The sequence below is a fragment of the Callorhinchus milii genome, unplaced genomic scaffold (assembly GCF_018977255.1).
Source record: "Callorhinchus milii isolate IMCB2004 unplaced genomic scaffold, IMCB_Cmil_1.0 Scaffold6, whole genome shotgun sequence".
Lineage (NCBI taxonomy): Eukaryota > Metazoa > Chordata > Chondrichthyes > Chimaeriformes > Callorhinchidae > Callorhinchus > Callorhinchus milii.
Window position 1 is genome coordinate 22,585,781 of NW_024704747.1, and position 27,023 is coordinate 22,612,803.

The window sequence follows — 27,023 nt, forward strand, 5'->3', positions numbered from 1 at the left end:
AATTGTACAGTCTTTTTTTCAAGTGCTTCATTTAGAAACAAATCCAAAATCTACTGCAATCCCAATACTGTACACTACAATCTGAGGCTAAATAAATAAATAAATCTTAGAATCAGAGGTATTACAGTACTATTTTTTTACAAAAAAATATTCCAGTGAATAATTAAGAGTATAAAGTGCACAGACACATAGTAGTCATGCTTTTGCATTCTTAGTATTAAGACTGCCTTCTGGAAATACATAGAACTACCACCTGCTCAGTGCTTTACAGTAATGTGCTACAGGGTCCAGTGTCTGGCAGGTGGCAAGTAGAAATCTGAAATGACAGAAATGCTGGTAAGTGCACAGCAGAGGTTAGTGTCATGGGGGTGATGCCTCCTCAGAACTACTAGCTGACCAACTGTGCATTTCCAGCATTTTGTTTTTATCTCAGATCCCCAGAATTTACAGTTGATTTCCTTTATACATCTACAAATGTAAAACCTGTACTTGAACTTTAGCATTGAGGAGTGTGTGTGTCCAAAAAAAAGGCATCATTAAACAATTCGCTTGCAATCATGCCATTCTCCCTTTATCCCTTCCCACCCCAGGATCATATGCACTGTTACTTCACTAACCTATATGATAGTACATTCTCTGGTGTGGGTGAAGTCTCTTGAGGTTTGCAGATTCCATTTCAACTCTGAATGGTTGTAACCAGCCCCTCCACCACACAACAAAAAAAAAGACAAAGGAAACAAAAGCCAAAATGCAACAAACGCCCTCGGATGTCGCAGAATACGTCATCACGATTCATTCATTCCCGAGGGCAGCCCCACCCTTTCAGACTTGGTCTCAAAATCCATACAACAATATACAAATTAATTCCGATTGTGAAATATTCATGGGATATGTCCTTTGTATATAAAGAGGCACTTCAATTCTGCTGTTAATGCTTAACATGTAATAATTGCAGCAGTAATTTTCTAGGATATACACAATTAGCAGCTAATAAATTGTCTAATTGATAAGGTGGGTGACTTGTGGCATTTCCGAAGCTTTGGATAATCTTCTTCCAAAAGCAAAAACCTTTCATCTTTGCTCAGCCTATTTTCAGTCCAGCATGGAAAACCACAGTGCAAGTGCTTTGTAATCTTTACGATCCTGAAGAGAACTCCTTGTGACTCACTCCATCAGTCCCAGTGTGTTGAGGTGTGTCTGGATTGTGGCTCGCGTCACCATTCCCAGGCAGGGGTACAAAGTTCTGCGCTGTGTCTGGCTGGTCGCTAGCACTCTCACTGGGTTGGGTGGGGCTTGGGCTGACCTGGTGCTGTGGGTCGGAGGCAACGGCTGGGGTCTGTGACTCTGTTTGTTTGGTGGGAGCGGAGGAAGGCTCCATCTGTGTAGGGGCCGAGGCTGCTTCTGGTGGAGCCTCCAGAGATGCTGGATATTCATTCGCCTCCTAAAAGGGACAGATAAACAGAACAGTATTGACCAAATGCAATTACAGATGAAATGAATGACCTAAGATTCAGAATTGGTCACACATTTTTCCCTCCGCCTCCTCAAATTTGTTCCCTCCTATCGTGAAGGTGCTGGAGGGATGAAGTCCCGTGTGTTCTGATGATACTTCAGGACATCTTGGTCATGAAGGATTCCTCATGTGATGCTCTCCATGGTTGACTAGACAGCTGAACCCAATCCTATCCTCACACAATATATAGTCATACATGCACTTACCAGCAGGGATCATTGGTTAGAGATCAGGAATCAGACCCTTGCTGATATTCCCTCTCTGTAGCCCAGGACTCACTGTACTATTTGAACTGTTGTCCTGACTGTTATCGACAAAACAGCAAAAGCTTCAAAAGAGGAATCAATAATCCCGTTTTTCCTCAGCGGAAGGGAAATCAAAGCACACTTTAATGTGTTATGACAACTATGGCCCTTTGAAAGATGATGGCCAACCTATTTGTTGAAATATAGATTTTTTTCACAAACATAATAGATTTGCACTAAATGCAACTCCAACAAAATAACCTAAAGAACCAGGCTCTTCACAGTGATAAAAACAATATTGGCTTGGGAGAAAGTCGTGCTTCAGGTATGTACAAATGCTCTTAGATTTTTCAACTGTATAAACATGGGCTTCGATCAGCACTCAGTTCACAGAGCTTAGAGCTCAGAGTGAGAGTTTGCAAGTGCGGAGTTTGCCCACTAACCTGGTGTACCTGGTGTTCGAGAGCTGTATTTGTCTTCATCAACTTGACCATCTCCATGATCTGGCAGAGGGCAAAGGCGAAGGAAACCCAGGGCGATGAACTGATGGGCCAAGCTGGTTTGGTGATATCTTCCTGTTCTTCCTGGTGCCTGGTCTTTTTTGGAGGATGTTTAGTTTCGGTACGGGACAGTGAATTGTTTTCGGAGTGCTGCTGTACCAGATCAATGGTGGCAATGGGCACGGGGCTGGATGGGACCGGTATACGCTCTGCCAGCATCTTCTTTTCTAAATGTACCAAAGAGTCAGAACGGTTTTATCAATACAACAATAACAACAACACTACATTCACTCATGATAGCGTCTTGGACTGTTGAATGTTCATCTATTCACAAACTCAAACCATGATAATGTGAGTGTGTAGCAAACGCAATAAAATGGTCTGTTAAAGTGCTCCTAAAGTCTAGGAAGACTACTCACCAATTTGAGACTAAAGCTATTAAATTTAACACAATCCTCCTTCAAGAGCCTATTGAATACCTTCGGTACATCTCAGATCCATAGGGTGAAATTATAAAAAAAAATTCTACCCACTTCCTCTGAAGGAATAATGATTACTCAATGATTACCTAAATGATTACTTAGGTTCTGCTTCAAAACTTCACCGCTTGCAATGTATTGGATTGTGATTACTGTTGTTTTAAGTGCATAAGTTCCTTTGTAAAGCAAAACTGTCCCTGTTCTGGTAAGTGCATAAACTACAATGTTCAATGGAAAACCTTCGTAGTCCATCATACAAGGTATACATGAGCAAGTGGCTAACCACAGCTACACTCCTGCGATGTTGCCACCCTGATGCACATGACCACCCCGAAAAGTTATTTACAGAGCGGCATTACAGGAACTTGGGAGCCAGCCATTTGCTAACATCTTGGCTGGGCAAGACAGCATGGTGCCAATGAGCTAAAGAAAATAACAAATAACAATGCAGGTATGTTCTTTGATAATTACCTTCATCTTCATCTGGCACTGCCAACCACTGGATCAAGGCAAAAAGCAGGAGAATCACCAAAGAAGTCATTCCAATCCCACGAAACGTTGATGCAGCACCTAAAAGTCACAGGGCACGATTTCACTTTACCGTCATACCACGCTGATCTCATTAACAGTTAATTTTAAAATGCTACAGTAATCGTTACATTTGATATTGTAATAATAATAAGCCTTGCATTTGATATTGCGCCTTATCACGTCTTCTAGATGTTTCAAATCACTTCACAGAATATACTGTAAAGTGAATTGACTGTATATTTTGTGGGCGAAATGTCTTGTGGGCAAAACATAGCATCTTATCACATCATCAAAACATCTCAAAGTGTTTAATAGGATTTACTGTAGGGTGTGGTGACTGTGTATTTTGCAGGTGAACACTGCAGCCAATTTGCACTCAGGAATGTCCCACAAACATCCATGAAATGAATAACCAGTTCCACCTGTGGTATCATTGCCCAGTTGCTAAGGAAGAAACTGACAGCAGTTAAACATAGTCAAAGCCTGCCTAAGATTACAATATAGACATATAGTAAGAACTCTTCGTCCCTGAGACAGTGAAATTAAAACCTGGTGTCAGTATAGTTCATATTGTTCTATGTAAACCAATTCAATATAAATCATAGGTTATCATGCCCCTAGAGTTGTTTTTCCTTCCCTTACATCTACCCTTCTTCCTGGCCCCACTCCTCCTCCTGTCTCAGTGTGGACACTGAGCTCAGATCTAATTCAGAATATTAGTGACCAGGTTTATTCAAGTAGTTTTGGTGCAGAAGCCACTTTCACTTTGAACCCTCCATTTCCTGTTCTGAGTCACAACTCAGCTTTACCTTTTCTTCTCTATTGATGTCAGAGCTGGAAGCCTTTTAAGGAGTGCATGAGATAAGACACAAAACATAAGGTTGGCTCAGTTGCTTGCAGATAAGGCCAGGTTTATAAGCTGAAAGCTTTCACAATCAGACTACAAAAAAGTGACTGTTTCACAGTCCCAGTCAGCTCCTGCCTCATGAATCAGCAGTTGGGAACAGCCCGTTCTGAAGGAGTGCCTCGTGTAGGATTTACTGTTGTTTCAAAGTTATTCAATAATCTTCAGTTATAATCCTACCTGCAACAATTAGACATTAACAATAGGAACTCGCACTTAACCAGAGTGGGAGACATTGCTTTTGCTATGAAGTGCCTTTGGCAATTTGTACGGTTCCCACTGTAAGAATGAAATATCATATGTCGAAATATTACAGGTTATTTCTGTTAAGCGCAATGATTGTTTTTCCGGAGGCAAATCTACCAGCTACTTGCAATGATAAGGTGCCACAAACAGGCATGAGACAAAGGGACACATTGTCAAAGTCACTATGTATACCAGTGGAATTTATCACCAAGGCTGTTCAAATATTGATCTCAGTGTTATAATATTAACCCAGGTTTATTGTATCTAGAGCACTGTATCCAGAGCACCAAATTTGCTAACAGATTTCATTCCTTACTCTGGATCACTTCTAAATCTTGCTAATCTGAGGGCATTTGACAAATTATTGCATCTCCAGTGCCAGTTTCCCTGAGATCAACTCAACCAGACCAGGGATTGAACTGGGACTTTTGTGGTCAATATGGTTCAGTGCCACACTATTTACATATTGACTCTGGGAATGTTACTTTCTTTTTAAAAAGCAAAGACTTATGTAATGCTGCCATTTTGCCTACAAACAAAATGTTTCCTGACAAATTTCTTCCCAATTTAACACAACAGATTATCCTGACAACTTATTCACAGTGTTTGTGTCTAAGGTATTAGTATCGAAGATTACAAAGACAAGTGAATTTTTAAATGACTGAAATTGTCAATCTTTCCCACCCTTTGATATTAAGTTCCTGAACTGAAACCTGAGCTCAACGTGCACCTGCAGAGGAAAGGTATTAGAGGGACTGGGTAAAGAGCCAGGGAATTGGAATGAGAATGGATGACTTCTTGTAGGTGCAAACACTGACATGAAAAAACAGGCCAAGTGAGTTCATACTATGTCATAAGTTTTTATGGCTCTTGATGAAAGTGAAAATAGCTTTAAATTGCCAGCATTGTAATATAATAATAATAATCATAATATTTGCATTTCATATAGCGCCTCACCGTGTCTTCAAGACGTCTCAAAGCACTTCACAGAATATACTGTAAAGTGTAGTGACTGTGTATTTTGTGGACGAAACGCACAGCAGTGTCCCACAAACAGCCGTGGAATGAGTAACCAAATGATATATTTTTTAAAATCTACTAAACTGACAGGCGTACTCCTAAATTAGCTAGGGGTATGTCAAGTTCTCTGCTGTTTAAGGTTCAACACAGCTTGAGAGCAAGATAACGAAGCCACAAGATAATGATGGATAAATAATGAGCTGCTCGCTCCAAAGTATTTGACATGTCAAGATTAGGGAAATATGGAATGATGGAAACGGTGGAACCAAGTCATTAATTACCGAAGCTGTTCACCAACACTCCTCCTATCATGGCACCGCAACCTCGACCCAAACCCAGATGAAGTCCCTGCAGGATGCCTTGGGTAGATGTGCGTAATGCTGGAGGAACTGCAGCACTGAGGTATGAGATGCAGGCCGCCCAGACAGCAGCGTGAGTAACTCCTGCAAACAAACCAAACACCTTTCAGATTCAAATTGCCATCGGAATATTCTTAGTGTCACCATTGCAAGAATGTCCTCAAACGTTATAATAATAAGGAAAATAATCCTTGCGTTTGATATTGCGCCTCATCCCATCTTCGAGACGTCTCAAAGCGCTTCACAGAATATACTGTCAAGTGAATCGAAGGTGTATTTTGTGGGCGAAACACGGCAGCCAATTGCGCACAGCGGTATCCCACAAACAGTCGTGGATAAAGTGATCAATTTATTATTTATGATCCAATTGCACAGTAATATCCCAATGGCACGTTTTAAAACTGAACTTTTTGTCCAAAGTTATCATGAAACTCTTCACCCGATGCAGTGCATCAATCCACGTGGAAAGAGAGATGCAAGCTTTTATAACACAATGGTTAGGAGGAAAGTACTCATCAAGATGATATTCCTTCCTGTACAGTTGGGAGTGAGAGGACCTTATTGAGTTTTATAAAATATTAAAATGTGTATTTTAAGGGTAAACCAAGAATATTAATTGATATTAACCCTGGAAAGCAACCTAAGGATGTACACTTATAATTGTGAAGAACAGGACTGAAACAAATAGGAGGAAGAACTTTGACTCAAAAGAATGAGAAATGTTTGGATGAGGTTGTGGCAGGGAAAACATTTGGTATATTCAAACCAAAGTTGAATTGACTCTACGTAAGTTAAGGTAGCGGAGAGGTGAGCTTCGGTGGGTTAAATGGCTTTTTTTCATCTTTTGACTTTTCGTGTGTTCTTAAAGTATAAGAATAATGGATATTTCTGAGCAAAATAACCTTTTTGTGTTACTTTGGAAGGTTTTTGTTTCTTGCACGCATCCTTACCTTGCAACACCTCCATGGGGAGCACATACCAGGCATTTTCCACGTAGGAGATATAGAGGTAGCGAGCTGTATTACAGGCCAGTCCAATGTACAGCACCCTGGGAAACAAGGAGAATCACAAACAAAGTTAGGCTGTAAGAGAGATACTTGCCAAACAGTGCCGGGTGTTTTTCAATAGCAAAATTCATACAATTATAAAAGATTTAGAGATTAACAGGGAAAATGAGAAACAAGTACAGCTCCAGACAAAATCAATCATTCTTCAATGTAACTTGATATGTGACCTTGACTGGGATGTATCCAGACATCTTATATGCAGTGAGCAATGTGAGATCAGTTACTCAAAGCCTTGAATCATACCCAAGTGCTGAGATCCTTTGCAATAATATGCATACAATTTACTTCAATGATAAGTTTTCATGGTTTTTCTCTCCATCCAGTTTTGTTCTATTCATCTTCTCCCTCCTCCGCATCCTCCTCTATTGGGGCAGATTTCACTGGATAGCGATCATGTGAGTGTATCCTGATGGAATTTTACTCCCTTATTTCAGGGGCGCTAATAATAATGATAATAATCCCTCCATTTGATATAGCGCCTTACCACGTCGTTGAGACGTCTCAAAGCACTTCACAGATTATATACTATAAAGTGGATTGACTCATTGTAGCACCCCAACTGTTGCTCAGATAAGGAGGTGCTATCCTTTGGATGAAACATTAAACAGAGATACCCAAAATATGTCCCCCCCAAAAAAAACAAAGTCAATCATTTGGTCTCTATGACTGTTTGTGAGACATTGTGTGTGCACATCAGCTGCTGTGTTCACTCACAAGATACACACAGTCATACCACTTTACAGTATATCTTGTGAACCACTTTGGGATGCCTCAATGACATGATAAGGCAGTGTATCAAATGTAAGGATTATTACTATGATTATTATATTTAGTATAATTATTGTTGTAGATTCAGAATTGATTACTTCTTCTTTGATTGAAATCCATTTTTTTCCCTGATCCTCCTTTCTCTCAATATTATAAACCTATTCCCTGCTAGTAACTGGTAAAAGAAAACCCACCCTGTGAATGCCTGTTGTGTCATTTATAAGTGGATTGTGGTGGCTCGGAGTGAAAGAAAACCAACTTAACAGATATCTTTCCGTTATCTTACCTGATGTGACCTACCAATTCAATAAGCTTGTGGCTGAAGAAGTAAGCAGTCAGTTCTGACAAATGGCTCAGGGCAGAGCATATTCCAAAGAGTGTGGTTGTCCCATTCAGATCTTCCAAATGCCAGAAAAGGAATGTGAACACAAAGCCATAACCAAAGCCCATGAACCAGGCCACAAAGAGCACTGACCCATACTGTACACTGCAGATAATATTGAAAAGCTCTTTGAATTCAAACTTCTTTGATTGAGCTGCTCTGGAGTCTTCGCTATTGGTCGCAGTCCTCGAATGTTCTCCCAAAGAAGTCTGAACCACTTGCTGGATCTCGATCACCTCCTCCCTCTTATTCTCCTCGGTCTTCAAGTGGTTGTAGTCAAATCTGAATTGGGTCGCCACAATGAAGGCTATGAACATTAGGACCCCAAACACAATAAAAGTGATCCTATAGTTTTTGTAATCTGGAGGTACACAGCCCTCTCCTTGTACAGTAACAGCAATATAGGTATGGTCAATTGCGATGCCAACTGCTAACATGGTTATACCCCAACCTAGAGAACCCCACATTCTCTGTAACCCATAGCGATCTCGGTGTTTGCCGAGGTACTGCAGGGTAACAGTGTCTACAATAGTGACTGCTGGTGCGCTAAAGAACTCCCCCACTATAACTACCAACAATATCAATAGGAAAATAGTCTCCACTTCAGTTTGGTCAAAAACGATGCGTTTGTTGGGTTGCTGTGTTGTGCTCAGGATGCTGATGGCTGTACTGGGAAGCACGCTTGCATTCACATCCAACATCGCTGTTGAGTTGTCCCCACTTGCCACCGGGGTGTTGAAGCGAGGATAACTGACACTCGATGTGCTTACAAAGGGCTCTTTCCCAAGCAGGTCCCTCTGTACCCGACTCTTGTTGGAGAGGCCGCTTGTGTTGGTGAAAGAGTGATTAGTGGTTGCAGCGGGGGCAATGGTGGAAAAGGCAGTGAAATTGGAATCTGGTATAGTAGTTGCTGGAGTTTTCGAAATACACTTCATTGTGGCAGGTTTGACAAAACCTATTCCGAGATTAAAGACAATCCAGCACAGGACTGAGAAGAGGAGGACAATTTTCCCTTTTCTGAATCTATCTGCTATCACCCCCCAGAACGGTGCACTGCAGAACTCGATAAAATATCTGATCCCCACCAGAAGTCCGCTTTGGCTGGCCAATATGCCAAGCTGTTTATAATACACAGGTAACAATGGGTACAACGATCCGTAGCCAGAGTAGAAGAAGAAATAAAAGACCTTGGAAATGAGCAGATCGTTGGTTATTTTTATACAGCGTCTTTCCAGCCAGTCCTGTTCCTCTTCCTCCTGCGTGGCTGTTTCCAAAGAGACAGGGCCAGAAGAGGCCCCATGGTTTGCTTCCATAGAAAGCGTGTTGAAAGGTTCGGCAAGCACATATTTTCTCTTCTGGTCTTCTTCGTCATCAGAAAGGATGGCGACTCTGTCGTCGCTTGCCATGGTTTACCAGTGAGCTGCTTAGATTTCTACACTGGGCTGTGAGGGAAAAAGAAAGGAAATTATATTCTTGATGTGCACAGGAAACACAAAGCATTTAAAACGACACTCAATACGACCACTGTATTCTAGGAAGAACAACTCTGCTCCTTTGCAATGGAGCAAAATGTAGATTAACCAACTACCTTTCCATTTGCTGAGAAGCTTTTGCTGTGTTATTTTAACTAATGTTAGGCTGTTCATAATCTAGATTTTAACATAAATCGAATCGAGTCACAATCAGTTTTAGAATCCAAAGACTGCACACAGCTGTTCCCACGAAGCTGATGTTAACAGTTATTCATCATAATCTTTGCACTCAATATAACACTTTATCACATCGAAACGTCTCAAAATGCCTCAGAACTTTCTGTAAAACGTGTATTTGCGTATTCATCCTGAAATTAGAGGGGAACGTAGGAGCCCAAATTAAGCGTCAGATCTGGTCCCTGTTTGGAGCTTTTAACCTGATAATTGAATTGCACTTTATACTGGGATGTATATATGCATGTTCTGTGAATCCACAACCTCCTGACTCAGAAGCAAGGCTTACATACCCAGGGCCAGAAACCAGAGTAAGTAGCTCTTTTTTGCAGTTGAAATTAAGTGATAGTGTCAGCCTAGCTCAGTTGGTAGCACTCTTGCTTCTGAGTCAGAAGGTTATAGGTTCACAGCCCCATCCTAGAGCTTGGAGCTCATAGTCTTAGCTGACACTCCAGTTCAATGCTGGGGAAATCTGCATTGTCAGAGGTGCTGTCCTTCTGATGAGAAGTGAACCTAGATCCTGTCTGTCTGTGCAGGTGGACATGCCTCTATTTGAAAAGAGAAGGGAGTTTTCCCGAGTGAACTGGCCAACAATACCAAAGATAAAAACGGTCATTCACTTCATGGCTATTTGTGGGATATTCCTTTGCAAAATTTAAAATGTGCACTTTTTTTAAGTCCAATTTTTAACTTTCACAATATTTTTATTGAAGCGTATCCCTATTTAAGATCACCTTGGAAGTGCAGTCATTGCAGCTCCACGCACTTACAAAAACAGTATAATATTAATTATCCTTGCATTTAATAAAGAGCCTTACATCTCGTTGAGTCATTTCAAAATGCTTCAGATGATTTTACTGCAAAGTCCAGTGACTGGGTAGTTTGTAAATATTTTATAGCACAGTATAGTACATGGAGTTTTAGTGCTGTGATGACTATCAATATCTTTACTGATCCATCCACAAGACCTTTTTATTTTATGTTTCATGTAGCCCCACTCAGTGCTGTAGTATTTCCAATTTAGAGTAATCTATGACTGGAGCAGATTGCCAGGAAAGGTGGTGGTGGACAGATTATTGGATTCATTTAAAAGAGCAGTTTGATGGTTGGGTAGGTGTATTGGAGGGATGAAATCAGAGAGGCGAAAGGGCCTTCTTCATCCAAACCAATCTGTGATGTTAATCCTCACCAGTGATTTCTAGTCATTAGATTTCCCATCAGGCTAATAACAGTTGCTTAGCCATGTGCCTATACTGTTGCACATCAATGCCATTCTCAGCACTGCTGGTGTTTCCCCCTCAATAACATTCCCTGCATCAGGTTGGTGCACTTGGCTCAAATCCGGCCTAAAGGTCCACCAGCACATCTGGCTGGACCACATCAAAACCCACCGCTCCGCTCTCGCCTCGGCCAAATTGTCCTTCTACTCCAGGTTAATCCTGGTGGCGAAGGGCAAACCCAGTCTCCTGTTCTCCACCACCAACCGGCTCCTCTGCCCTCCCCGCCACACCGCGCAGATTCTTTCCTCCGACTCCCACTGCAAGGAAATGCTGGACTTCCTTGAGTCCAAAATAGAGGGAATCCGCTCAGCTGCCACTGCCCTTCCACCCCTTCCCTACACCCCACCCCCCCCCCCACACTCTGACCACTACCCATCCCTTCTTCCACACCTTTGAACCTGTCACCCCATCCTCTATCATCACCACCACCTGCTCCCTGGACCACATCCTTAAATCTCACCTCCACCTCCTTGCCCTACCACTCACTGACATTATCAACCTCTCCCTGTCATCTGGTACTGTTCCTAACCCCAAAAAACAGACACTATCACCCCCACCTTGAAGAAACATCCCTTGACCCATCACAGCTATCCAGCTACCGGCCCATCTCCAATTGCCCTTTTCTATCTGAGGTCCTTGAGAGAGCCGTTGCCTCCCAGCTTCGCTCTTTCCTCTCCTCCCACTCCCTCCATGAGCCCCTCCAATTGGGTTTCTGTGTTGCCCACAACACGAAAACTGCTCTGGTCAAGGTCACAAACGACATCCTGACATGGACCAGGTCTCCCTCTGCCTCCTCGTCCTCTCCTCCGCTTTTGACACTGTGGACCACTCAATCCTCCTCCACCGCCGCTCCTCCCACCTCAGCCTCCAAGGTTCTGTCCTTGACTGGTTCAGGTCCTACCTTTCACACCGCCTCCACTTCATCTCAGTAAATGGCTTCTCCTCCTGGTGCGGCATTCATCAGAGGTCTGTCCTTGGTCCCTTCCTCTTCACCCTCTACATGCTCCCCCTTGGTGACATCATCCGCAGACATAGGGTAAATTTCCACATGTATGTGGATGACACCCAACTCTATCTCTCTGCTTCCACCCTCAACTCCAGGTTTCTGGCGTCCTGACCGACTGCCTGTCCGACATCAGGTCCTGGACGAGGGACAACTTTCTCCAACTGAATGTCAGCAAGACCGAGACCCTCCTGATTGGCTCGCGCCAGCGCCTCCGCACCTCGGGCGCTGGCAGCATCAGCCTCCACGCTACACACTCAACCTCCCTAAGCCAGTCAGGAACCTGGGTGTCTTGTTTGACCCTGAACTGTCCTCTCTCCCCCACATCCGCACCATGACCGGCACTGCTACCACCACCTCCACAACATTACCAGACTCTGCCACTGCCTCACCCCTCAGGCTGCCGAAACCGTCACTCACGTATTCGTCACATCAAGGCTTGGCTTGATTATGGAGACTCCTTCCTCATCGGCCTTCCCAACTCTTCCCTTCACAAGCTGCAGATCATCGAAAACTCTGCAGCTCGTGTACTCTCGTGCACCAGGCTCCGTGACCCCATTCCTCCCACCCTCGCCCGACTCCACTGGCTCCCCATCCCTCAGAGGGTCAACTTCAAGATCCTCGTCCTCACTTTCAAGGCCATCCATGGCCTTGCCCACTCCTACCTCTCTGACCTGTGACTCCCTACCAACCTCCCACCTCTCTGCCTTTCCTCACCCCTACAGCACCCCTCCCCCATGCTCGGGTCCTGACCCCTGACTGTTCAGCGCCTTGGGACGTCCTCCCGATGTGAAAGGCGCTCTATAAATGTAATTTTGTTGTTCTTTGCAATAGATCACACATCCTATCAACCGAGTATTAGTGTCTGAAATGATAAACGTTTAAAAAAAACCATGGTGTAAAACACATTCAGATCCCAATTTCTCTGGGCTACTGGAACTAGGTCAATTGAGTGTCTGTTCATAGATCTGTTGACGCTGGCTTATTTAATGTTGTCATTGGTGCAGCCTCTCTAAATACAAGTATACAATGTTGTTAGAACTACTTATATTTCATCCCAGCCTTTACACGTCCTATTCAAAGGTGGGTCACCTGCCAGATTTTGCCCTGAACTGTTCAACTGGCGCATTTGCCCACGACGACGGGTGATAATGAAGACGTTTCATCATAGATTTCACCTTATTTTAGCATTTCATTTTTCTAGCCTGGTTAGATTCTTTCATTGTGGTAGGACTGCGAGATGAGGTCAAATGGAGGTTACTCACCACACAAAGCTCGAAGGGAAATAAAGTTCATCAAACTAAACAACTGAAAAACATTTCTATGAATCCGTTAGTTAGCTTCCAAATTGGCAGGATATCCTGTGATGGTCAAATGCTTTGCAGAGCTACAAAACAAGAGCAAATGCGCCCAATCATGACCTCACTGTGGCCGTCTCTGTCAGTTCAAGTTAAACCTATTTGTTCATTATCATTTCCTGCATTACCAGCTCCCTCGCTCATTTGCTCTTCGTTTTCAACAAAAGGAACATCTGCTGTATCAAATCCTTTAGATAAACAGTGGATCCCGGTTCATTGTCACAATTCAGCTCTTTGTGAAATTGGTGCCTGCGTCAGTGATAAGAGCACCAGTTACCATACCACACACCCCTTTTTCTTCACCAGAAAGTTTAAAAAAAACCTATCCTTTTCCTCTTCTATTCCAAATTTAGGCTCGTATCCTATTACGTATCCTATTTTATGGTCAGCTCAGAAAAAAGTTGCCCCTTTAAACATAAGAGACACTAACCAATTGTTAAGTGGATTGAATTTAAACTTACAAAATGACGGTGAGGTGATTACTGAATTTAAATTGTGAAAAAATAAATAATAATGATAACAATTCCTTGCATTTGACATAGCGCCTTATCACATCTTCTAGCCGTCTCAAAGCGCTTCACGGAATATAACGTAAAGTGAATTGACTGAACTGTATTGAACTGAATTGAATTGAACTGTATATTTCGTGAACAAAACGCGGCAGGCAATTGCGCGCAGCAGTGTCCCACAAACAGTCGTGGATTGAGTAACCAAATTATTTTTGGGAAGTGGTTGAATATTTGAAAGGCAGTGTCTTCATTCTAATTGCCACCAATGAAAGGGAAACATCTGCACTTACTGATGTTTCCAAATCACCCGTTGTGGCCATGTTCTCCGGCTGTAACTGATGACCAGAGACAGCCTGAGGAAAAGGCCTTCGGTGTGGAATGCCTTCCCTCTTCAGTGACGTCATGAAGGTTCCATCCCAGTGACGTCACGAATGGGGGAAGCCCTGTCCTCCGGAGCTCCTTAAAATGTAAGGTGTGTGAAAGACAGGAAGAAACGCAACTAAAAGCCAGATGGCTTGATGTCACAATCAATCAGCAAGCGACGTCACAGAGCAGGTTCAGCTGCCTTTCGGCCGGAAAAAAAACAATATATTAACAACGTGTTTCCCCCTCTGAAAATGTTCCTGACGCCGTGTGCACACTGGCTGCCGTGTTTGCCCACAAAACACACGGTCGCTCCACTTTACCGAGTATCCTGTGAAGCGCTTTGGGTCAACCTCGCAACGTGAAAGGCGCTATCCCAAATCAAAGGATTATTATTATTACTTTATGGAAGTAAGACATGTGAATCACAGCAATGTACTTCCTTAAAGTGTCTCCAAACAATTAGGTGACCGATCATACGCAACACAACTCAGTTATTCATTGAGTTGCCCAGCCAGCCTCACCTGTGCAAGACATTTATCGCTGTTATGCTAACATGTTTATCCCTCCCACAACAGATCCCTATTGCCAGGGTAACAGCTGGGGAGAGAGAACCGGCTTCCAAATTCAGATTGACTTGACCGATTTTCCACAATCCTGCGTGATTTTAAGTTTTAAGGTAAATTGGGATTGCAAAGCTAAAGTAAGGTCAAATTTTGAGCCTTGGATATTAGGTAAACATATTATCTATATAGCCATTGTTGAGCTGATTGGACTCAATTCAGGATGCTACTGGAGCATAAACCAACGAGCAACAAAAATTATGTTTCAACGCTTATTACTTCACTAATAAAATGCTAACAAAAACTGTTTAGTTTACAGCAATAAAAATGCACACTGTTACCGACTATGCTATTGTAATAGCTTCCAAGTGTCATCCAGACACTGCAGTTTTTTTTAGAAACCCACCCTTTGGATGAGACGTTAAACCGAGATGCTGTCTGTCTTGTTCAGTTGGACGTTAAAAGATTCCATGGCAACGTTCGAAAACAGAAGGAAGTTTCTTTCCATGTCCTGGCCAACAATTCCCCGAGTAAAATTGGTCATTCACTTTGTGGCTGTTTGTGTTAAAACTGCTGTGCGCAAATTGGCTGCCATGTTCACCCACAAGATACAGTCACTACTTTACAGTGTATTCTGACAAAATACAGTCACACTACTTTACAGTGTATTCTGTGAAACATTGTGAGACATCTTGACAACATGATAAGGCACTATATCAGATGCAATGATTATTATTATTTTAAAAAACTAACACTTATTGAAATTGTATTTCCCTTGAAAGTAACATTGGTGAAAGATGAGTCCTACTTTTAGATGTTTGCTCTTTTTTGCAGTGAGCATTGGTTCTCTTGTTTCAATGCCAGTACTGGCACTGTTTGGAGTCGTGCTGTGTTGTGACTGAAAATTGCTATGACCTTCATCATCACTTACTTTACTAACAAGCAGCTTCCTGTTTCTTGCAGCTTGCTGAGTCAGTTACAGCCAGTGCTGGAGGCCAGTCAATAAGAAAAATCTACTGCAAGGCCGCTTTAAAATGATTGTGAATTTCTATTGACTAGCTGGCAGAAGGCAGAAAACTATACTGCTTATAATATTTCCTCCTGTGCTTCCCCCAATGGCCTAGTCGTGGTTAAAGGCTCTGCAAAGGTAAAAAAAAATTCAGAAGGTTGTAGATTTACATACCAGTCTGTACAGGAAATAGATGATCTCAGCCCAAGCAACAGTTTGGGTGTTAACAATTAGTCCATGAGAGAGATATGCATCTTGTACTTAAATTGATGTTCGGAGCATGAAAAACGCTGTCCAATTTTTACAGCAGATTAAAAATGTGTTGGGGTGGCTCATTGGCATTAAATCATACGATCTTCCACAGAAAATGATTTATTCACTGTTTGTAGGACAGTACTGTATGTAACTTAGTTGCTACGTTGCTACAAATACCGAGAAACCACACTTTACAGTAAATCAGGTGACACGCTTTGAGATGTTCTCTCGACGTGAAAGGCAATCATATCAAATGCAAGAATTATTATCTCATTTATTATTAGTGCTGCAACACTGTAGCTTAAGTGTGAATGAGTTCTGATCCGTTCTAGATCCCCCCAAAGATTGGAAATTACAAAAGATTTCTACAATCAATTACAGTTTACGTATAATCAATCAAAGCTCTTATAAAGAAAACAATAAGAACTTATCTTAATGTGAAACATTTTTAGAATCTGTTCATATTCTTTCGATATTTAAGTGTCCCACACCAAAACTTCATTTGTATAACACTAAGATTCTGTTCAACAAACAACATATATTTAAACGCACTCTATACCCTTCCAGAAGTAACACGCAATGTAAATGGGGACATTTTGTGATATTCTAATGATAGTTCAGCCCAATTATCCACCATTAAATAAGGAACATGTTGTGTCTCAGAACAACCTCCCCTGAGCCCAAACTCATGGGTTTCAAATTTAATAACCGTTTGAAGATAACCTTCAGCTAAAAATAAATTGTTTTCTGAATTGTCCTATGAACTTTATTTGCCTTTCCCACTGATGGTGCACAAGGTCTCTATCGTAATGGATTTTGACTTGCAACAAAATGTCACTCTATTAAGTGCAAGTTACATCTTAAGCACTGGCAAATTACACACAAAATCCAGGGTCTTTTTTTTGGTCAGCTGGGTAATGCGGAAACCCATTACCATGCTTAAGAGTATCGAAACTAAGCTGAGATTTCCATGCATCCCACCTACACATGGAAATCCCAGAGATAGATTGTTGGAATGGAACGTGTACTCCCTCTCGCTGGAGGGACACCTCCTGTTTACCTAATTCCGGAAAGCATAAGGCACAGGTTGGCAGGAGCCAAGGCTTTGGGACTCCAGAGTGCGCATTGGAGTACTGCTGGAATCTAACCAGCTAAAATGGCATAGCTTTCCATTGATATTGCTGTCCGGCAAGTTTTCCCGGTGCTTGTCCAGCTAGAACCACCCTAGCCATTAAGAGCTTTGCAGGGTTAATGCGAGCTGAGTGGGATGACACACTGCCCCAGTGACTGGTCTGCCCTTCAAGGTCCTCTTATCAGTAGTGCCCTGGAATACTATGGACCCGCCTGGCTCATGATGTTGAGCCTGAGACAGCCACGGGGGGGATGGCTCGATTCTGACATTCCGCTGCCAGTTAGCAGAACCCACTTTACCACATCAACATGTGCAATGCAAAAGGCAGCAAAGTAAGGGAAAGGGGAGATTACATTCTGCAGGGAGTAAACTGAATGTTAGTTGCCTTGGTGGTTAGAAATAATCATAGAAGTTTAAAAACAAGATGAAGAACATCAATGCTACACAAGTCTAAACAGCGTTTAAAGGGATTTAAATTATTTTAAAGGCCATCGGTATTTTACATTGCCTATGATCGCATTCGCTTACAAAATCTCACACTCTTAACACATTTAGAGTAAATCCAGTCAAGCAATATCTGAGACAGCTAGAGAGAAGTAATAGTATTACATTTATAATAGCCAAAAGAGGCAAAATCATCCAGAAATCAAGGTTCTGCTCTTAAAACTGTATAAAGGAACTAACAGCCATGTGCAAAATCAATGTGACTTAGCTCAAGGGCTGGCCTCATCTGTAGATCCAACTTATTCTATACAGAACCTGACAACACCCCTCTCGAATTCCCAGTTACGCCCTTACCTGCCACTTCTGTTTGTATTATCCAAGCAGTAAAATTAAAGGATTTAAAAAAGACTCCTGTGTATAGAGGAGTTGGGGAATGCAGCGAGCCTGGGGTTGGAATCCTCAAGGCTGGTTCTATTATTTTGCCAAACTACAGAAAAATGCTTGATAAAATATATAAATTATGCTTCCACCGCTGGCACACTTCATTGACTTCACTGACCTCCCTCCCACTTCTTCTTCTCTCTCCCTGCTCAGTGGTGTGAAGCATTCCAAGACATTTGTGGAGTTATATAAATTCAAGTTGTCGTTGCTGGTGTATGTATCATACATGGTGGTACTTCCATGAATAAGCAACAAGGCCCAGGTAATATACAAGGTATCAACAAGATATAAGAGAGTGATTTATTAAACAGACTAAGAATAAATATTTGATGGCTGGATATGCCAGCTCCCATTATCCGATGAGACACATAACACTCTTCCTTACAGGCTGCACAATGGGTATTTAGTACTCAGATTTCTCACCAAGTAGCAAGGCGTTTGCACTCTATGTATCACCAGACTTTATAGGCAGAGGACAGGGGATATGATTCCTGATAAAAACTAAACAGATACCTGTATTTTGAGAAATATTCTTAGTAAAACAACAGAAATTATAATACTGTGGTTGCTGCACAGCAAGGTGTCTGTGCCTAATACACCTATAGACGATTGTGGGTTAGTGTAGCCTAAACTAAACAGTTCCCACAGACTAAGAAAAGGTGAATCTCTTAGCATTGCCCAGGCTATCTTTGCCTACCATTTGCTTACAAAATACACAGTCACAACAAACACTTCATAGTAAAAATCCTGCAAAGCTCTTTGAGTTGTTTTGACGATGTGATAAGGCACTATATCAAATGCAAGGACAAGTTACCCTTGTAACTCTCACTGCAGCACCAAAATATGAAATCTATTCATTAATAATCATGCATTAATTTTGAAAATGATCAACATTCTCCAACAATGCACAGACTAGGAAAGACGCTTGATACACAATCATCCGACCGGTTTAAAATGTTCCATTTACCTTTTCCGTGTCTTTGCTAAAATACCAAACAGGTGAAATTACTGCAGCCATTTGTTCTTTGAATACCTGCAACCAGTTAATTTAAAGCTCTTGCTCTTTGATTGTTACTTATACGGTGTTGCAAAATTTACAATATTTGCCATCCTCTTCCTCATTTAAACCCGATCCAGCTTAATCTAGCAGCAAGTCTTACAATTCAAAAGTCAGAACGTCTGGGATCTATTGTTGGATCCTTTAAAAGATTGGATTCAGTCCAATGATGTCAGTGGGAAGGGGGTGGGGGGGAGGAATCTGCATTTGGGGAGTTGCACTTGATGCAAATTAGGTGAAGATTAAAATCTTGAAACAATGTGCTACAGGATCTAACAGATGTAACTTGGAAACGGGGAAATTGCACTTTACCTTTTCAATCTGTGGAAGTGCTGTAAAGTGCTGTAAAGTAGCGAGGTCACGAATACCTAAGGACGATTCAACCGCAGCCTGCTCCTCTCTGCTAGGGCGAACTCCCAGATCTGCTGCGTTTACACCGCAGCTGTCCTCACACACCTCAACAACCCTGCTGTCCAGACACAAAGGCCAATGCTTATGCTGCACAGTGATGTCATATCACTTGTGTGTGGGGGGGCCTTTATTGCCTGGACTCAAGTGGCAGAAACGTAAAAAAACAACAAACGACAACATCAAATTACATCTGTATAACCCTTTCACGTCGGGAGGACGTCCCAAGGCGCTGGACGGTCAGGGATTTGGGCCTGAGCAGGGGGTTGGGATCAGGAGGGATGGAGGGCAGGGAGGTAGGGGTAGGAGGGTGGCCAAAGCCCGGTTAAAGACATATTCAAGTGTTCACAATTGTGTTTACACGCTGATATCTTATATAAAACCCAAGAGCGAACTTTAGAACACAGAGCAAACTATTCACGCCACCTAACCTTTCACTTTACAGCTATATCCATACTCCAAGCTCACTGTGGATCAAGTCTCCTGCAGTTTTATAAAATGCACTATTTGGCTTTAAAGACTGCTGAGTCTTGCTGCATCACTTGCCGTGCTCCAGCACCACCTCACACAAGTGATGCTCTATGTAAACTGTACTGTGAGACTTTATGAATCGAGCGCAATTAAAATCCCTGAAGAGAAAGGAAAGCCGTAATAATAAATAACAAGTACTTTGAGGTGTCGTGGAAATAAATAAAGATATAAAGAAATGCCGTTCTGCTTTCTGAAGGTATTGGAAAGACCAATGACACTCAACCTTGTGATAATTGTTACATTATTACATGTATGAAATTTGCTCAAAGCATTTGAAAATGCAAATTTCTAAATAGCTTAAACTACCAATCTTCCAAATACCTTCACGGCAACAATGCTCACTCCAACGCATACAGTATTTCCTGATACAATACCCAACAACACCTCCTGCTTTCAGATTCAATCCAAAAAGTGCGAAGGATCATTGCCTCTGAGAAATCGCGTCCGGTAAATGTTCTTAGTTCAATTTGGATCGTACATAAGAAGCCACATGTTGGTCGTCTACTAACACAGTATCTCTGACCCAGTGGAAATGATTTGACTCGTATGAAAGGCATTCACCAAAATGCAAGGATTATTATCATGATAACCTGAGGCATTAGGGATCATTCACTTCTTATAGGAGAATTCAAGGAGCCTGCAGAATCCGCAGAAAGGGTCTGCCCAAGTGAAAAGGATGGCTGAGTTATTTCAAACTGGTTTCACAAGTTCTATATTCCTGCCAGATGTTTTCGTATTTCACTTGCAGTACAGGTCTGTATCCTGCTCAGTGACTTGCAACAAGGTGTCAGTGTCAAATTAATAAAGTTGTGGTAATTGGTCAAGCATAAAGCTTTAGAAATCAGGAAGCAAAGCTCTCTGAAGGGTCTTAACTATGTTCAGTAAACTTTAGCGACATGACTTCAGATCATGGGTTCAACATAAAGACAACAATGCCATATAATTAAATATACCTGCTGCCATAATAAAGTGCTGCTCCATTGATCTATGCAAATATTAGCTTGTCAACACTCAGACTATGGTTCAGAGATGAAAAACAACTATCTGAATGAGTTATCACCTTCTACACCTGAAACTGAAGGCAAAATGAGTCAGGAGAGAAAACAGGTGAGAAGAAGAGAAAATAGGTGGAATTGACAGAAATGCTAATTTTAGGAATAGAACAAATCCACAGCCTGACTTGAACTGAAAGGTGATTATTTTCCTGATCTTGAGAATCGGGTCATTGCACAATCAACAGAGGTCAGAGAATAGGAATTCATGTTTACATTTTTTGTTGGTAGAAAGAGGACTACCTTATTTAAATGAATAACAATAACTCCACTGTAGTGCCTAAATGTAAGGTTCCCACTATTTGCATATTCGATAGAGCTAAGGTTGGGTTGGGTTCCTGAGATCTGCTGTTCACCGCAATAACCTTCACCACATATAAAATATTGAAATACTACGGGTGAAAAATAAACATGTACACTCGATGCCCGTTTTGGAGACGGAGAAGCCTCCCTAAACTTATCAGAAGCTCGTTTAAAAATTACCTTTCAAGTGCATCAATTCACATACAACATATTGCGCATTCTCTTCGAGGGGAAAGGGGGAAATATCTTGCTCCTGTTTGATTTGCTCTCGTGTTTTGCTTTGGCCAAAAAAAAGAGAGAGAAGCGCTCACAGGACCGATCTGTCTGGAATCGCTTCACAACCGATGCTCCTGGGGACGAACCAACTCTTGTTTCTCTTCCGCTCTTGTGGGTTGCTTTGTGATTGCGTAAGTGCCGTCAATATCAGGTTCACATTACAACAGGCGTGTTTGTTGCCTGTTCCTTGCACAAACACAACAACACATTCTTCTTCTAAGTGTTGAGACCAGATCTCCCAGCCCCACCATCGTGGGAAAATCTCCACAGATTCCTATTTCTATTTAGAAACCCTTTTTCAACCATGGCTCGTCTTGGCTAATTCCCCTTTTACCTTTGTAACCAAGTAAACTATACGATGTCACTCCAGGCAGAGGTTCCCCACATGCAGTCTGTGAGTTTGCCTGAGGGTTTTTTTTAAATATATATTGCTGTGACACTGCAACTTAGGTATTGACTTAAAATAAACGGATGTTACCCGGAAATATATCATTGGTCTCTATCAGGGAAATAAAACACGATACCGGCTCAGCTATCATGAACCCCGACTACACAGTAAAACTTACTTTAAAAGAAATTATTATTTTTATTTGAGGAATTGTTGACTGTTCCCCTGATTGTTTCACAGGAGTCGAGAGCGATGCTTATTTCAGTTTGTTATTAGATCATCTTTTCAGTGTGTGAACCACTAACAACCCCCTTTTGGTACAATCCACACCATATTATATCTTCATTTCATTGTTATCGCAATAGACATTTTCCAGTAAGTTCCTTGATTTGGACACAGGTCAATTTCAACCTGCGAGCAAGACACCACACACACACACACACACACACACAGGGACACACAGGGACACACACACACACACACAGGGACACACACACACACACACACACCACACCACAGGGACACACACGCACATACGCACAGGGACACACACACAGGGACACACACAACCACAGGGACACACACACACACACCAGGGCACACACACACACACAGGGACACATACACACACACCAGGGCACACACACACACACACAGGGCCACACAGGGACACACACACACACACAGGGACACACACACACAGGGACACACACACACACACAGGGACACACACACACAGACACACACACACACACACAGGGACACACACACACACCAGGACACCACGACACACCACACACAGGGACACACACACACACACAGGGACACACACACACAGACACACACAGGGACACACACACACACACAGGGACACACACACACACAGGGACACACACACACACACACACACAGGGACACACACACACACACAGACACACACACACACACAGGGACACACACACACACACACAGGGACACACACACACACACAGGGACACACACACACACACAGGGACACACACACACAGGGACACACACACACAGGGACACCACTCATACACACTCAGGGACACACACAGATACCACACACACACACAGGGACACACACACACAGGGACACACACACACACACAGGGACACACACACACACACACAGGGACACACACACACACACACAAGGGACATACACACACACAGGGACACACACAGGGACACACACACACAGGGACACACACACACACACAGGGACACACACACACACACACAGGGACACACACACACACACAGGGACACACACACACCACACACGGGACACACACACCACACACACACAGGGACACACACACACACAGGGCACACACACAGGGACGGGACACACCACACACACAGGGACACACACACACACACACAGGGACACACACACACAGGGACACACACACACACAGGGACACACACACACACACAGGGACACACACACACACACACACAGGGACACACACACACACACAGGGACACACACACACACACACACAGGGACACACACACACACAACACAGGGACACACACACACACAGGGACACACACACACACAGGGACACACACACACACAGGGACACACACACACACACACAGGGACACACCACACACACACAGGGACACACACACACCAGGGACACACACACCACACACACACACAGGGACACACACACACACACACACACACAGGGACACACACACACACACACAGGGACACACACACACACAGGGACACACACACACACACAGGGACACACACACACCCACACACAGGGACACACACCCACACACACGGGGACACACAGATCTCACCTTTCCCCCAGTGGCTGTGGGGCTGTGACGGCCGCCGGTGGTGTCTGTTCGGGTCGCGGCGATCACGGGAGGGGGAGGGGGAGGGTCCAGGGGTGGGGAGGGGAGGGGTCCCGGGGAGGGGGAGGGGTCCCGTGTCGGTCCTCTCCGCCGATGGTGAAACCCGGCGCGGGGACGGCGGTGAACCGTCAGAGATCACGAAGAGAGCAGCGAACAGGACAGGAAACCCCGGGGGGGGGGAGGGGGGGAGGGGCGGCGCTCACTCACTCACTCACTCTCCGCTCAAACCTCCCGTGGTTTGGCGGCTCAGGGCGGACCCGCGGGCGGTCAGGAGCGGCGGCGGCGGCCCCCACCCCCGGTACACCCCCCCCACCCCCACCCCCCCGGTACACCCCCCACCCCCACCCCCCGGTACACCCCCACCCCCACCCCCGGTACAACCCCCCCACCCCCACCCCCCGGTACACCCCCCCCACCCCCCTCCCGGTACACCCCCCACCCCACCCCCCGGTACACCCCCCCCACCCCCACCCCCCGGTCACCCCACCCCCACCCCCGGTACACATCCCCCCCCCCCACCACACACCCCCTATACACCACCACACCCTATACACCACCACACCCCCTATACACCACCACACCCCTATACACCACCCACCACACACCCCTATACAACCACCACACACCCCCTATACACCACCACCACACACCCCCTATTCACCACCACCACACACCATATACCCCACCACACACCCCTATACCCCACCCACACCCCCTATACACACCCCACCACACCCTCTATACACCACCACCACACACCCCCTATACATCACCACCACACACCCTATACACCACCACACACCCCCTATACCCCACCACACACCCCTATTCACCACCACCACACACCCATATACCCACCACACACCCCTGTACCCACCACCACACCCCCTATAACACCACACACACCCCCTATACACCACCACACACCCCCTATACACCACCACACACCCCCTATACACACCCCACCACACCCCCTATACACACCCCACCACACCCCCTATACATCACCACCACACACCCTATACACCACCACACACCCCCTATACCCCACCACACACCCCCTATACACCACCACACACCCCCTATACACCACCACACCCCCCCTATACACCACCACCACACACCCCCTATACCCCACCACACACCCCCTATACACCACCACCACACACCCCCTATACACACCACCACACACCCTATACACCACCACACACACCCCCTATACCCCACCACACACCCCTATACCCACCACACACCCCCTATTCACCACCACCACACACCCCATATACCCACCACACACCCCCTATAACCCCACCACACACCCCCTATACACACCCCACCACACCCCCTATACACCACCACCACACACCCCCTATACACACCCCACCACACCCCCTATACACACCCATCACACACCCCTATACACACCCCACCACACCCCTATACACCACCACACACCCCTATACACACCCCACCACACACCCCTATACCCCACCACACACCCCACCACACCCCCTATACACACCCCATCACACCCCCTATACACACCCCATTACACACCCCCTATACACACCACACCACACACCCCTATACACACCCCACCACACACCCCCTATACACACCCCACCACACACCCCCTATACACACCACCACCACACACCCCTATACACCACCACCACACACACCCTATACCCCACCACCACACACCCCCTATACCCACCACACACCCCTATACCCACCACACACCCCTATACACCACCACACACCCCTATACCCCACCACACACCCCTATACACCACCACCACACACCCCTATACACACCACCACCACACACCCCCTATACACCACCACACACCCTATACACCACCACCACACACCCCCTATACCCCACCACACACCCCCTATACCCACCACACACCCCTATACACCACCACACACCCCCCTATACACTACACACACCCCTATACACCACCACCACCACACACCCCTATACCCCACCACACCCCCCTATACGCCACCGCCACACCCCCTATACACCACCACACACCCTATACACCACCACACACCTATACACCACCACCACACACCCCCTATACACCACCACACACCCCCTATTCACCACCACCACACACCCCATATACCCACCACACCCCCTATACACCACCACCACACACCTATACACCACCTCACACCCCCTATACACACTCCCTATACACCACCACACCCTCCCACTATACACACCCCACCACACCCCCCCTATACGCCACACCACACCCCCCTTATACACACCCCACCACACCCCCCTATACACACCGCTTTGGGAACAGAGTTTGTCAGTTGTTTTTTATTGAAAAAAAGTGTTATGAGTGAACATACCAGGGCTGCAATCCTCTATATTGCACAATTGGCTGCTCCGCTCACCCACAAAACACACATCTCACTTTACGATATATCCTGAGAAGCACTTTGGGACATCCTTCCGACGTGAAACGGACTGCATCAAATATAAGGATAGTTATATTGTTATATGTTTGAACCTTGGATCCATCTCCTGGACATTATTTCTGTCAAGAGTGTGATGTATTCTGGAGGGATGTTGTCACTAACTGCAGACAAGGCCTTCGCTAGTAAACTATTATCCATAAGTTGCAGGAATCATTGTGGGCGCATTACAGTTCCTGGCAAGTCACTTTCTCAAAGTCACTTCATTTAATCCAAGGGGCAGTTTGTCAGTTGTCATGTTAAAATGACACTTAAAAAAAAGATTTATTATATCCTGGAGCTAAATCTGTTTCAATTCTGTGCAATATTTCACCCCTTTCATGTTCTTTTTATAAATGTCTGTCGGGAATAGTTTCTGTTCCATTGTCCATTGACTTCAGTCTAACTGTAGTTTATCAGTCTATAGAGAACGGTGAAACGTTTTCCGAAGCTTCTCCAGATAGTCTTTAGTGATTTAGGTGTCAAAGGTGTGACAACGGTTTTTGGATCATTAAATCCAGTATTTCCTCGTAGAATGTGTTTCAGTT

The 27,023-nt window shown here is 44.3% G+C and overlaps 1 protein-coding gene across 4 annotated transcripts in view; it reads right to left on the reverse strand.

Moving 5' to 3' along the window:
* Nucleotides 1-751: 751 nt before the first annotated feature.
* mfsd6b (major facilitator superfamily domain containing 6b) overlaps nt 752-27,023 on the reverse strand; it is a 26,361-nt gene continuing 89 nt past the window's right edge. The window contains exons 1-7 of one of the 4 annotated variants that reach the window (XM_042336140.1): nt 23,941-23,995; nt 7,919-9,456; nt 6,748-6,845; nt 5,720-5,881; nt 3,209-3,307; nt 2,202-2,485; nt 752-1,441 (exon numbers count right to left, since the gene is read on the reverse strand). In XM_042336140.1, the coding sequence (XP_042192074.1) occupies nt 1,136-1,441; nt 2,202-2,485; nt 3,209-3,307; nt 5,720-5,881; nt 6,748-6,845; nt 7,919-9,420 (2,451 nt within the window). In that variant the 5' untranslated portion in view covers nt 9,421-9,456; nt 23,941-23,995 and the 3' untranslated portion in view covers nt 752-1,135. Of the gene's footprint in view, nt 1,442-2,201; nt 2,486-3,208; nt 3,308-5,719; nt 5,882-6,747; nt 6,846-7,918; nt 9,457-21,608; nt 21,650-23,940; nt 23,996-27,023 lie in introns of those variants that run through there. The other 3 variants (XM_007890155.2, XM_042336141.1, XM_042336139.1) reach the window with 3 other exon arrangements.